Raw genomic sequence first — 15,933 nt, forward strand, 5'->3', positions numbered from 1 at the left:
AATTAAACAACTAGTGAATTAGTAGTAAAAGTGGAAGAATAAAAGTTATTAGACTTACCGGCGTTGTAATGTGTCCTTACGTGCCTGAAAAGAATGTGAAAATATAAGCAGTTATACTTACCTGTGGCACAAACATTGTCCCCGTTGTGTAGTGTTGTGAATGGATCATTGAAGGTAGTTTTTGTCAGTGCTCACCGCATCAAAACAAAGGCGCCACTGTATATGGGATTTGACATTGTGACAGCATTGCTGTTCTGTCAAACGCACAAGGCTACAGTGGTGCTTTCTATGCTTTCCATAGCGGCCGTTTTGGTTATTTCAATGATCCTTTTATATTGAGCACAGATTCGCTGTTTCTACCCAAGTTATCAACAATCAGAAAAAAAATGTTTTTTGGCCGTAAATCAACGAAAGCATTTAAAAATTGAGTAAACATGTGTTTCTGGCCTAAACTTAAGTGTTTGATATACACTGAGAAAAATCTACACGTCAAGATCGTGTGTTTTACTTATAGATTTGCGCAATGAGGAAAACCACATGATTTGAGTGTGGTAGCCATATGGATTTCATCATTGATTTCACGGTATAATAACATGTGTATCAACATTAGGTTGTCATGTGAAACAAACATGAATTTCCAAATATTAAATCATGAAAACCAACTGATTTGCTTATTGAATTCGAAATGTAGTAGCTTTAGATAGTCATGTGTGATAGAACATAAATGTCATGGGACTGAAAGAAGAAATTTGGTAGAAAAACTTTTGCTCCCCAAAATATGGATCCGAGGCTCCTCTGCTTGTCGCAAGCTCTCTTGATTTTTTTTTCAAACCCGTGAGCCAGCAACAAGCGGGGCGCCGCAAATCCATGATTTGGGAAGCCAGGGATAAGCATATTCCATTTTTTTCGAAACTGAAAGTCAGGAAAATCTGTTAGTGGAATCCGATTTTTCTACTAAACTATACATTATAATCAATGTTTTCTTATAGAAAGGTAGAATTCTCGTATCACAGACAAACAGACGTCACACTCTCATCATTGTCCATCGACCACCTTTTTAACGCTCGATTCAAAAATATGGTAGATGGCCAATCCGCCACCCGCAGCGCTCGCATCATTATTGTTCGCGTTTGACGTTTACACACTACCGCCATCTGTTGGCCCGTTGGCCAAATACAATAATTTTAGCATTGGGCGCACATGTCCTCGTGACTATGATTTTGATCGAGATTTGTTCTATGTGTTACGTCTGTTTGTCTGTGCTCGTATATCGGTCAACTTCACTAATAAAGGAAAAATCGAATTCACAAATTTTCATCTAACACTTTTAGCTTCAAAATTTGCTTCTTCTCTTTGGAAACATGATGATGACTGTCGTTCGACACGAGGTCCAACCGCAATTCAGTTCACTATGCATCCCATGGGTTGATCACAAACAATTTAGAAGCTTTGAACATGGAAATCGATAGCATAGCTCATGGATTTCATCATAACAATCTCATTGCGCAAATCAATGAATTGACCAACTTGAACATGATGATTATGACACAAGATAACCATAAGCAAAACACACTGAATCCGTGTTGGAGTGATGATCTATGCGTCCATAGGGTGACACATACGAATCTGAAGAGAAAGCTTCGGGAACTTATGTGGAAAAAATATGGAATCCCTGTTGTCGGTTGATGAATCAATCCATGAAGCAAAACACAGGAATTTAATGTGTAACACACACGAAGTTTGCAAGAAAATCATAGCAAATCGATATGGACGTTCATGAATCGATCCATAATTTTAAACACACAGATCGAGCATGTGGATTTTTATCAGTGGAAGATGCGTGTAATAATTATACCAGTTTCAAAATGTCAATGTCAAACTGGTGCGAATAAAAATAAAGCAAAAATCAAGCAGCGAAGCAGGAGATTGTTGGTATCGAAAGTAGCAGCAAAGGGATTTTCATCAGCTTTGCTTTGTGAATTTAAGTTTCACTTTGAAATTGTAACTAAAATTAGTGTCCCGTGATATGACCTATTAGTGCGCGTAAGGTTCTTGTATGGAAGAGCTTGTGTAAAGTGCCGCAAGCGAATTTTCTCGCACCCCATGGTTTTTTGAAGTGTGATCTAACCTCATTCGTCGATATAAACAACAAGGGTTCGAAGAAGATTCTTGGGAGGAACAGAAAACCGGGGAAGAATGGCGGCCGTAATCCGACTGAAGAGGCGGGTGGATGAAGACCCATTGGATGCTTTCGTGCTGAATTGCAAACGCCAGAGGACGGAGTTGGATGGGAGCCAACAGAACACGACAGAAGAATCGAGTGCCGAAACGTCGACGGTTCTGAAGTTTGCCGGAACTTTTACGAAGGTATGAAATCGACATTGAAATCGGTCTTCGAAAATTCATTGTTATCGTTTTATTTTTTGTTTTTAGTCTGATAACATTTCTTCGCACCTCCAACAACGGTTGTCCAAGGATGAAGCTAAAGAAGCGATTTCAAGGGTCCATCGGCCGAAGATCGCCGTTCGAAATCGTGAAGCCTCCCGCCAGAACGCACAAAACAGTCGCTTCCGGATTGTAAACTGCACCCGGTCGCTCAGCCAAGTGGACGGAGTGGAAGGGGCGACTATTGTGGACGTGGAGAGGGATATCGTGGCGGGAGCAGTGGCCGAGGTCGAGGCTTCTCCGGATTCCACCGTGGAGAGCAGCAGTTCGATGAGGATCGTTCCGGAGGAAAAACGACCTGCGGCGGAACAGGACTACGTGTATGATCTGTACGTTGCGGACGAAGCTCAGCAGCAGCTGCACATCCCGTACATACCGGACAATCTGGACGACATCAGGTTGGTGCTGGTTGAAGACTTGTACTACACATTTTTCTCCTACATTTGAAGTCGCGCTCAGTGGGCGACATGTGACGATCAAATTTAAACAGCCGTGAATTTAGGATTTAGTTTCATCTATCATTTTCGATATTTTTGATTTATCGCACTCCTAGTTGTACATTAGCGTATACTACTTTCATACACTAGTTGTTAGTCCAAAAAAGTTCGTAGTTTGTATCGGAATTAGTGTCCGTTTGACATGGACACCGTGCATTTATGATATAAATATAGAGAACAAATAATTCAATACTTTTCTTCGGTGTTGAAAAGTATTTGCCGATAAAATTGAGAAAAATGTGTATTTTATTTCCCTAAAGCATAGAGAAATTGAGAAAATCTTGCATAACGGTCACTGGAGGCCAGTATTGAATTATTTATTCTCTTTTTAGGATCAAAGAGGACAGCAAATTGCAGAATATGTATCAGACAATTTTGCTTGCACACTAAATTTCCGGAAGTTGCTAATGTTTCTCATAATTGTAGAGCAAATTGAGTTAAAAACGCAAAAAATATGTAATTTTCATGGATTTTACCCCAAGATCGGTCGCATGCGTGACCTGAGTACACGCACTTTAAAAAAAGATCGATTTTCATACACAGTTCGAGCGAAGTGGTGCCGGCAATAATGGTTGAATGCGCTAACGCTCTTGAGTTAATCCAAATGAAACTTTGCGCATGTATTGGGTCTTTCACAAGTATTTAGATGTCTGTGATCATTTTGACATCCCTCCAAGCATAATTTTGGGGCGACATTTCCCTCCAATTAGACTCAACGATTATCACAGGTCGATTTATTGCGCATAAATTACCCAACTGCGCACAGAAAGGTTCGGTTTTACTAGTTTTACTAGGTATGGTATCAAGGAGGTTCAGGTGTTTGGGAATTATCATTATTATTATTATTATTATTTATTTTAAACAAAAATTTTGAAAGAGGGAAAAACCCCTTTGAGTGATTTCTTTTAGGAAATCTTTCTCAAAGAGGCACAAAACCTCTTTATCTTTTCACAAAACGTTATAAAACACACTTAAAACTAAAGGCTCACACGGTAACGAACCATAACAGAGCCATTGTCTTGAAAGGGACATCAATTAGGTAAGGTACCGTGGGGCAAGTGGGTAATGAAATTCGCATAGTTGAGATTCTTCAAATTCTAGAGACTTTAATTTGAAACAAATGAGGTCGTATATATTTTTTAGCTTGACTCCCACCAAATATAAGCAGCATGGTGAAATTGATTTTTATGAAAAATTGAAAAAAAAAATACAAAAAAAGTTTTTGAAAAATGTCTTTTTACTTTTCACTTGCCCCAAAAGTGGGGCAAGTGAAAAGTTTACCGTTTTGAACAATAAATTCAAAAACAAACAGTTATATTCACGATTTCTATTAGCTTTAACATTTGTTAAGGCTTCCCAATGAACAATAACATAAGTAACATGTAAACAAAGAAAATGTTATTCTTTTCACTTGAATTTTTTTCTGTTCAGCTATGTTAGTTGAAATGATTCGACAACATTATAACTGCAACATTTCCAATGTTAGTTCTTACATTATAGGACAGCAATTGCATTTCTGCTCTGTAGAATTTCCACCGCTCATTATTTGTTTTCGAGAAAGTCGGATATGTCGTCGGTAACTCTTCGGGAGAAATCAAACGGAATTCTTCAATAACGTATTTAGAATATTTTTTATGTGGATAGACCTATACCCCATTTTTATGTTTTGAACTAGCTTTACATAGACATGTGTTTCTTGAATTATCAGCACGTTATGTTTTTCTATGATAATTGCGAACCATGTTTAGTTATGGTTACTTGAAGAGAAAACCTCTAATGATAAACTTTTCACTTGCCCCACCTAATAAGAAAATTGACGGTGTTTCTATTTAGTTATTTTTAGGTCTACATCGAATTAATTCTAAAACTTTTTTTATTGCAGTTTGAAACTGTCACAGAGGACTAAAAAGTGGTACAGGAAATTATTTTCCGCAACTTTTTTCCACTGAAAATATTAAAATAAGATTGTACGCCGCCAACTTGTTACGGAGTAACAGTTGACAGGTTAACAATTTTTCGCTCTATTATGCAATAATGGCTGAAAAATCTCAGAAATCTCTTACCTATCGTAATGTTCTCAATGGCCTCAAAGGTTTACGCATGAGTTTAAAACGTTAATTCACATATTCAGTAAAATATATCGATTGTTTTCACTTACCCCATTTACCCACTTGCCCCGCGGTACCTTATGGAATTAGGGCATCAATTCAGTCAATTCAGTCGAATAAAAATCAGTCAGGGAACGAAGCACAACCTTATTGATATCTGAAAATAAATTGAAAAGAAAAAAGAAACAACGAAGTATCAAACAAAATATGAGATTTCATTCAAGAAATTGAACAATAATTTTAAAATTGGATAACATTTTGCACCTAGTATGTCACGCACAGACACAGGAACTGAGAGACCAAAATTAGTTATGCTGTCCATTAATTTGTTTCTTGGAGAAATATATTTGTCGCAATGAAATACTATATGATCAACCCAAGTAACAATGAAAGCTGAACAGCAAGAGTATTTGCTGAATATTGACTGATCAATGGTGTACAAGGCTGAACACCGTGACAGCTAAACAATAATTTGAAGAAAAGCTTATTAAACACTCTTGTTCAGCAGTATACTCAAAGCTGAATATTGAGTTGAACAAACTATTTTTCATCTACAGTTTTAACTTTTGTTCAGCCAACTTGAATGATATTGATTAAAGGATATTTAAAGCTTTAATCAAATCAACAACCATTGTCGAAAGATTGTTCACCTGTATGTTGATAAAAATATACCTACCGAAATATATACCTACATTGGGTCGAACACTAAATTAATTATTATAAAACTGTTTCATCGAACAACATTTTTTTCACATCCCGAAGCAGACATGCTGTAAACGCACACGGGCCTATCATTTGTCGAAAATAATCCTGAATCCGGCATCGATGACCTTGTGCAACAACAAGATAGAACACTACACTCGATGACGCAGATTTCTTCGTTACATTTTTAATTACCTGTACCAAATCTAAATCATTACAAACTTGCGTTGACAACAATTGAATAGCAGAAATTAAAAATTACCAAGGATTCTATTTTGAAACAAAAATCACAACACACTTTGACAGCTCAAGTGTTTTTGCATAGCGCTATTATCACTTCTTCAGCCTCAATGCAGCCTTTAAAATAGCCCTTATCCAGACAAAACAATATGTTAGTCCCTTGCTGTTGATGATGTTCACACAGTCTCATGTGGAGCAGATGTCAAGGTAAGTGGTTATAAATCAGCGAATCTCAGTTCAAATCTCAATGGCACATATTTACTAATCTTCATCTTTAAATTCCAGCGCTTTTCTACACTATGTGTTTGAAATTGTTAGTTGCGTTGATAAAACCCAAAACTATAAACCTGTAAATACTTTTTATTTTTTTTTTTGGTTAATTGTTGAACAATGGATGAATAAGCGAGCTTTCGAAGGTTGCCATCTGTTCTAAAAATAGTATAATGGTTATTGAAAGAGTCCTGAATAAGCGCATGCTAGACCTTTATTCAGCCTTCTATATAGCTTCAATTAAGCTTAAGGCTGAATAAAATCGCCAGAATTAGATGTTTAACAGCTGAACAACAGTGAATGCAGGCTATGAACAGCTTTTGTTCAAACAAAGGCTGAATTGAATTAGCTATAAAAGCGTTTGAGCAGCTTCAAATTGTTACCTGGGAATGTCTTCATAGGATTTCCCACAGTCGCACAAATTGGAATCTGTGATGTTGATACGATACAAATGGCTGTTGCAAGTATAATGATTTGACATTAACCTCGAAAATGAACAAATAAAATTTCTACTAACTGACATATTTTTAAACCATGGAATGTGACTTGCTTTAGGACAAATCGAATGGCACCAACGTCCTTTATCACTAGAGTTCCAATAATTTTGCCAATTGGAAAGAGTTTTTTTTTCAAATTTTGAATAATATTCAGAAGGGGAAATATTACGATTGAAAATTACGCCACGATTCACACCTAATTTAGCTAAAGAATCAGCCTGTTCTTTTCCATAAATATTACAATGAGCCGGGACCCATACGAATTTTATGACGAATCCTTGAGAGTTGAGATCAAATAGTATTTTTTTTATCATAAAAATTACATGATGAGTTTTAAAATTAAAATTGATTGTATTCAATGCATGAAGACAGCTCAAACTATAAGAACAAACAATATATATATTTGGAGTACAATCTTTGATCAAGATGCACGTAAAATATAAGGCAATCAGCTCTGCTATGAAAATAGAACAGGGAGATTGTAATTTAAAAAAGTGAGCTGAAAATAAATTGTACACACCGAAGCCAGCATCATCATGAATCAAAGAACCATCTGTATAATAAAATTGTGCAGGAGTGATTCCAGTAAATTTCCGCTCAAATAAAAATTTTGAAATATTAGAATGATGAATTTTTGGAACTTGTTTCAATTCGTAAAATAGAGACAAGTCGATTAATGGTTGATAAGTATGAATGTTGATATTAGAATTATAAAATGCATTCCAAGGAATTGAAACAATGTTTTCAACTGAACAATGATTAAAGGAGTCTAATATTTTGCTCGTGGGATTAATTTCAAATAAAGACCTTAAAATATTAATAATCGGATGATTGTTAGAAAAACAATTCATCATAAATTTACAGTTCAATTCTTGAAATTTTAAGTGGAATAACACCTGCCAAAACTTCAATTTATTGAGTATGAGTTGAATTCATAAGTTTTAAACAAATTCTCAAGCAACGAAATTGTATTTTTTCAAGTTTGACAAAATATGTTTGTACAGCACTACCAAATGTAAAACAACCATATTCCATTACTGAACGAATAGTAGTTTTGTAAAGTGTTATTAAATCAGAAGGATCTGCTCCCCACCAAGTACCTGTGATTGTTCGAAGAAAATTTATTCATTTTGCACAAACTTTTTGAATGTGTATAATGTGAGTGTTCCAATTCAACTTCGAATCAAACCATATGCCAAGATATTTATATACATCAACTTCTTCAATTTCAAGACCGTTGAGATATAAATTTATTCTTGTGGAAGAATGTTTTCTTGTAAAAACAATATATTTTGTTTTTTGAACAGAAAAAGAAAAACCGTTTTCATATGCCCACATATCAATATTGTCTAAAGCACATTGCATGAAATGTCTAATAATCTCTCTGTTTTTGCCGCTAATAGAAATCATATTATCATCAGCAAACTGAAGCAAATAACAGCCATTAGGTATAATGGAAGCAATATCACTTGTGAATAAATTGTACAAAAAAGGACTTAGGCAAGATCCTTGTGGAAGACCAAAATAACTATAACGAATACTTTTGGAACATCCATTATGGAAAAAAATCATAATTTTGAAAGAAAATAAATTGTATAAAAAATTTGAAATCAAATTTGGAATTTTTAAATTATTCATTTTATTGAACAACAAATCAATCAAAACAGAATCATATGCTCCAGAAACATCTAGGAAAGTTGAAACAACATCCTGCTTTTTATTGAAGGAAAGCTGAATTTGTGAAGCCAAAAGTGAAACACAGTCACGAGTACCACGACCTCTTCTAAAACCAAATTGAGAAGATGGAAAAATGTTGTTATTTTCAGCCCATAATTCAAGCCGATTTAAAATCATTCGTTCAAATAGTTTACGAAAACATGATAACAAACTGATTGGTCTTCTACTATCTGCAAAAGAAGGATCTCTATCAGGCTTCACAATACTTATAACTTTAATGTATCGCCATTCAAGAGGAATGATGTTTTGACATAAGAAAGAATTATAAATTGAAAGCAAATGAAGTTTTCCTTCATCAGGCAAATTTTTCAACACAATAAATTTAATGTTATCAATACCAGGAGAAGTATTTTTGGTAATTGATAAAGCCATATTAAATTCAGCCAACGAAAAAGGATTACAAAGTTCCGGAAAGTAAATAAAAGAATTTGTTTTGAAATTAACAGAACGAGGAACAAAATCTGGACATATTTTTGAAGAAAAGTCGTCAATCCGTTTTTCCGAATATTCCAAAACCGTAGAAAAAGGAGATTTATAATTTCTTAAATTTCGAGCTACAGACCATAATTTGGATAATGAAGTTTCTTTATCAAGATTTTCAACAAAATTTTTCCAATAATTTCTCTTTTTGAATTTTATAACTCTTGTGAACTGTGCTTCAGCTTTACAGTATAATAAATAATGATTTCTGGAGCCAGATCTGCGAAACAATTTGAATGCATCTGATTTTATTCTTAAAGAAATGGAACACTCATCATCCCACCAAAACGAAGGACGTTTTATTTTAGTAGTGGCAGAAACAAATTTTCTCTTCTGAGAAATCCGTAAACAATCAATCAATAATTTTGTGAAAATATTATAATTTTCGATAGAAGAATCAGAATGTACAATGTTTATTAATGAACTATATATAAGATCAGAAAATTTCGACCAATTTACATTTTTACAAAGATCAGGAACACATGGTTCATGAAATACATTATTGAGTTCAGCAATTTGTATTCCAATTATAATAGGTAAATGATCACTACCATTAGGATCATTTATAATTTTCCATGTAGATTGCATTGATAAATTGTTTGAACACAGGGATAAATCAACACATGAATGATTATTAGGAGGAACAGCAATCCTAGTAATTGATCCATCATTCAAAATATTCAAATTAAAATCATCGATTAAGTCCATAATTAAAGAACCTCTACCATCAGTTTTCTCACTACCCCAGGCAAAATGATGTGCATTGAAATCACCTAAAATATAAAATGGGGAAGGAATTTCGTTTATAATACATTTAATTTGAGGAAGAGAAAAACTAACATTTGGAGGAATATAAAAACAAATAATTGAAAACTCATAATTATCTTTTCTTATAGAAACAGCAAGATATTCTACTTGCGATTGAAGAGATAAATCTAAATATTTAAATTCAAGATTCTCACGAATTCCAATTAAAACTCCTCCAAATGATGAATCCCTATCTTTTCTTATTATGTTAAAATTTGGAACGCGGAAAAATTTTGATGTGCCTAGCCATGTTTCATTTAAACAAAAAATATCTACATTGAAATTTGATATTAATGCTTTTAATCTATCAATTTTGGGAATAACACTACGGCAATTCCATTGTAAAATATTCAAACTGTTGGAAACCTTTGAAGCCATTAGGATGAGAATAATGAGGCAATGAGGGGAACAAATGAATTCAACTTATCCAAAATAGAGGCCAGAAATGGTAAAATCATTTTGATAATTTTTTTCCAAAAGTCGCTCAATTCCAAAAAATTAACAAGTTCCTCCAAAATTTTCAAAATTGAATTATTTGAATTTTCGTTGTTTTGTTCATTTGAAATATTGTTTGATTTATGATCATTAGTCCTGGATAAGGGATCAGAATCAATTCTTTGAAAACCAGGAATATTTTTGTGAGAAACAGTTGCCTTAATAGGAGGAAAATTCGTGTCAAAAGAAGTTGATGGCTGAGGTTCACCAAAAATATTATTTTGCTTGTTAGGAGCTTTATTGGACGTTTTTCTCCTCTTATTAGGAGGTTTGTAAACAAAATTATTAAAATGTTCAAATGATTCAACTCCATCATCATCCGGTAGAACATCAAAAGCATTAGGTGAAGAAATGTTATCTGAGGATTTCATTACTTCAGCATACGACTAAAGATTTTTATTTTTTAACTTTTGATTAAATCTAGTTTGTTGATCAATATAAACAACGCAATCTTTCAAAGAATTGTGTTTTTGTTTACAATAAATACAAAGGTCCGAGTGTTTATTACACTCAGACGAAGAATGTTGCTCTCCACATTTCGAACATTTTTGCTTATTGGAGCAAAAACTTGAAGTGTGCCCAAATAAAAGACAATTGTCGCAATGCATGAGCTTTGGATAGTAAAGTCTCACGCGAAATTTTACATTATCAATCATTACGAAGTCTGGAAGGACTGAACCAGAAAACGTAATTTTGATACAATTTGAATGGATATACTTGGAGTCATTTCCATTAAAAAACTGTTTCGATAAACGAACACAATCCAAAACTCCGACAGGAGAAAGGGATTTGTTCCTGAAAATTCCTGAACCATGGTTCCTTACATCTTCACAATCCAAAAATTCATCATAAATTATTCCATTAATTTCGCATGCATCGCAAGGCGCATACACACGATAGGAATTACAAAATAATTTGGATTCCAAAAGAGAGTTGGCATCGTCTCTCGATCCAAAAATTACTCTCAACTTGTCGAGAGAATTTTTTTTAATTTCTTTAACCGATTTGTATTTTTTATAAATTTCGGATGAAATCAATAAAACGTTGATCGGTTTTTCTCTTTTACGAAAATAAACCACGAATGGTCCAGGAAAAGTGGAAGGATAAACCTTTACTCTAAAAGGTTTATTCAATGAAGTGGTTTCATTTGATTGATCCCCATCTTTTGACCCCCCCTCACCCTCATCAGTTTCCATAACAGAAACTCAACGAGGGAAAAAAAATATTTGTTCGAAAATGGAATATACAGTCGACTCTCCATAACTCGATATCCAAGGGACCATCGACTTATAGAATTATCGAGTTATAGAATATTAGAGTGAAATGGGTAAAATTCTTTACTTAAAACGTTTTACATTTATTTATACTTGCATCTCGAAATAAATAAGCGAAAACATATATTTTTGAATTAGGTCAAAATTTGTATGGAAAAATTCTGAAAAATGTATGAAAATAGAAATAATCAATATTATCCATTTTGAACTCGTAAAAACAAATGTATAATTTCAGTTCATTTATTTATGTTTATAAGGACTTATTTCTATAGAAAAACATGTTTATAGTAAATGTTGTAGTTTTAAAATCAAAAAGTGGACGCTGCGGGATATTTGTCTCCCAGAAGTTTCTCAATTTTGAAGAAACAATCAAAATGCTCTGGATTAACGCCTTCTGTCGCATCAAGAACATGTTTTAGTATTTTTAGGTTTGCAGCAACAGCTTCGGGTGTAATTTCTTCAGATTCACATCCTTCTTCAACAACATCGTTCATTCCAACATCCTCATCTTGTTTGGTATGCATACAGTTCACATACTCAATAATGTCAGAATCTGATAAAGTTTCACAGCAAATCACATTCGTGTCTACATTGCAATATTCGAGGAATGAGACTTCAGGGTCTACCGGGAAAACTTCATCTTCCGCTTGAAGTACTTCTTGTTGCTGTCGAATCTTTTCTTGACGCAAAAGTTCTGCCAGAGGAATGTCGTCATCTCCTTCTAGTATAAATCCCGCTTTTCGAAAACAATTTTTAATTGTCTTTACGGAAACGTTAATGGACCACACTTTAGATAAAAGATTTATGGCATCCAGAACAGTTATTTCTTCCATTATCTATTGAAATAATACATAATTTTTTTTTTTTGTTTAATTAAGCGTGGAATAAAATTAAAAGTACCTACCTCTCCTTTATCCATTCTTTCAATCCGTTGTTTGACAAGCGCGTGTCTGTAATAATGCTTCAACGTCCTAATGATTCCGAGGTCCAACGGCTGCACTATGGATGTTGCATTTGGAGGGAAGAAACACAGCTCGATTGCTTTCAATTTCTCTTGAACGGATTTCGGGTGAGCCGGACAGTTATCCACCAACAGAAGAATTTTTCTATTTTCAGCCAGAAATTTTCTATCGAGATCCATAATCCATTCCTCAAATAACAAAGATGTCATCCAGGCTTTTTTGTTACCTCTGTATATCACCGGCAGTGATCGCACGTTTTTAAAGCAGCGTGGTTTCTGGCTTTTTCCTATTACGAACAGGGGTAATTTTTCGCTGCCATCCATATTCGTAGCGCACATGACCGTTAATCGTTGCTTCGAGTACTTTCCTCCATGGCACGATTCGGTCTGTAGAGCGAAAGTTTTGTCCGGAAGACACTTGAAAAACAGGCCAGTTTCATCGGCATTGAAAATGTTCTGCGCTTCGTATTCTTCTATGATCTTCGGTAATGTATGTTCCTTCCAGCCATCTGTCATAACGGTATCAACGCTAGCGCTTTCTCCGCACAATTTTTTGAAAGAAATTTTTTGCCGCTTCAAAAACTTTACCAGCCAACCGTTACTGCCCTTGAAATTTTGAACTCCTAGCTGCGTTGCGAACTGGCGCGCTTTTTCACAAATGATTGCGCCAGATAATGGAATGCGGCTCTCCCTAGCTTGACGGACAAAGATTACCAGTGATTGTTCAAGTTTGTCATCCAACAGTGGCTTGTCACGTTTTGCTTGAGGAGTTCCTCGGGATTCATGCTGCTTCAGCCATTTGTCCTTCTTGCGGATGATGGTCGAAACAGTGCTTTGTGGAATTTTGTAAGTCTTGCTGATTTCAGTGACCTTCATTCCCAGCTCGAATCTATTGATTATTTCAACTCTCTGGGCTAGAGTCAACGTGTTCAACTTCCTTTTCTCAAAAACTTCCATCGCTTCCGATCTGCTTCGAACAACTTCAGGACAAGAAATGACTTGTTTCATGGCGCTGAAAAAATCCATCCCATCAACAAGATACGCACATCGAGTCATGGAAACAAAATAACACCGCGAACGACATCGACCAAAGGAGGCATCGAGTTATAGAAATATCGACTTATGGAGAGCACGATGTATGAGAAAATGAAAGGACCGCAAAAACCATCGAGTTATAGAGTATATCGAGTTATAGAATATCGAGTTATGGAGAGTCGACTGTATAAAGTAAAATAAAGGAATGGAATATAAAACGTATACTTATTGATGTCCCAACAAACGAAGCTTCAGAAAGAACTTGAACAACCAAACTTCTACGGCGAACTTGAAAAACAGATAAAACTCTTGAATGGATGAAAGAACAGCAACACTTGAAACAAACACTCGGTGAAATACTCCAATCAAATCCACGGAATCGAAAACCAAAGCTCGGAAGTAATTTGAATCTGAAATGTGAAAAAAAAATGACAAGCAGAGAAAAAAACCGTTTCACCTGGTCAAGGCCTACTTACCGAGTATGAGGGAATTATCATTGGACATTAAAAAGCGTTGGGCTCATATAAAAGCTCATATATACCGCTAGCTAGAAATGCTCTATATTTAACAAAACCTTACAAAAAATTATCTTATGGATTAAATCTAGTCAGCTGTGTTTCATAAACAGCTATTAATCAAAAAATCAATCATCAAAATGGATTATTTCACACCATTTGAAAATTTGACATTTTTCGATTTTCTCGACAGGTATTGAAAATTTTGTCCAATCACAACCGTCATATTGCAGCACTGTCCACCACGAGCGATAAAGCAGCAAGCACAATCTAAAAATAATTTCCATCCCTCTTGTTCGTTGTTTCGTTCGCAGTGTTGCCATTTATGATGATCCCCTCTATTCGAGTCATCGCGGTTTGGGCGACCGTTCGGATGATTCGATGGGTGAAGAATCAGAAGATTCCAATGACGAGAACAATTGGCGCAACGATTACCCGGACGAGGACGAGGACGTGTTTGGCGATTGCCAAAGTGTGGACGAGGACGACATGCGGCGGGCCGTGGAAGAGATTGATTTGGAAGGGGATCGAGATCTATCGCCGTCCGATGACGAAGAGGATGATTACGGTGCACGGGAAGATGGCAACAGTGGGTTCGCTTATCCGGTCAATGATGACGTGTATGCTGATGTTGACGACGATGATGATGACGGCGAGTATCGCGATGCCGATGACGATGGGGTGAATGCCAACGACGTGAATCGGTTCGGTACGGCCTATGCGCGATACAAGGCGCGGATCATGAAGCAATTTGAAAAGAAGCGCCGCGGGTCGGATTCGGAGGAGTACGATTCGGAGATTGGGGGCAGTGACGATTATAGGTCCTCCTCTTCGTCGGCCAATGAGAGCGACAGTGAAGAAGACTTTGATTTATATGATTAGATTAGAATGTAACAGTTGTACCTATCTGAAAGTTTTTGCATAATTACACACTCAATTCCTTTATTTAACTTTAACATAAAGTAATAATCTGTCTAATGATGACATTCCTTTCTAGACCATCGTGTTCCTTCATATTTGATAAGTAGGAGGACGCTGGTTCGATTCTCAATGAGATCCCCCTTTAGAAAAAGATATTTAGCCTTGACTGGTTTCCTGTTCGGACGCTCATCACATGGCATCGGAACTTTAGAAGCTTCAAGGTAGATTGAAAGCACCACATTCCATTCGTAACAGATGCCTTTCGGGCATATCAATTACGATTCCGACAGTGGATAACAGTTTTTTTTGTTGCTTCCCATTTTTCTCGTTCAAAGCCATGCGGGCGAACAAATTCGATCGACTTTATGATCGCACTAGGATGGGTTTGCGTCGATAGCCGTGGGAAGCAATTGCTCGCCGCGGGATCTGCGCGTTGTGGGTTCAATTCCCGCATTGTTAAAAAAATGTATATACCCTTGCTATTAAGTGTTCAATTTTAATCTATCAAATGATTCTAGTTGGTCAAAGGCAAGGTATAGAAAAGTCAAATTCCACACGGACTGATGTTACTTCTGAATTCAGCTCCGTACTAACAAAAGACAAATCACTCGACGACATTTTTGCCCAACAAGTATCAACAATCATGAACATTAGAATAGGGTGGGTGTTCCATTAATATAGAAGTCAGCCACCTTATAGTCGCACTAGTGGCTTTTCGCGGCCCTTTTGCTAGGTAGGGGTTGTCATTGCAAAATATGTTTTACCTTGAAGGGCAGGAGCTGTTCATCTAGGTGAGGGTAGGCGGGGTACAGTGAGCACATCAAGCATTTAGTTTTGAATACCAGCCAAGTAAGCAATATTAATGTACTTGGTACGCATCGTAAACTTCTTGAAAAACATTCAATTATTGCATACTATCGAACTAATTAACATTGTGAGATCTCACATT

At 35.7% G+C, this 15,933-nt stretch overlaps 1 protein-coding gene across 1 annotated transcript; it reads left to right on the plus strand.

The window, feature by feature from the left end:
- Nucleotides 1–1,884: 1,884 nt before the first annotated feature.
- On the plus strand, nt 1,885–15,019 carry LOC5577906 (probable RNA polymerase II nuclear localization protein SLC7A6OS). Its single transcript, XM_001656636.2, has 3 exons — nt 1,885–2,367; nt 2,434–2,843; nt 14,378–15,019. Exons 1-3 carry the CDS (start codon nt 2,197–2,199, stop codon nt 14,943–14,945), a joined length of 1,149 nt encoding a protein of 382 aa, XP_001656686.2. The 5' UTR covers nt 1,885–2,196; the 3' UTR covers nt 14,946–15,019.
- The last annotated feature ends 914 nt before the right edge of the window (nt 15,020–15,933 follow it).

Source organism: Aedes aegypti, chromosome 2, assembly GCF_002204515.2.
Source record: "Aedes aegypti strain LVP_AGWG chromosome 2, AaegL5.0 Primary Assembly, whole genome shotgun sequence".
Lineage (NCBI taxonomy): Eukaryota > Metazoa > Arthropoda > Insecta > Diptera > Culicidae > Aedes > Aedes aegypti.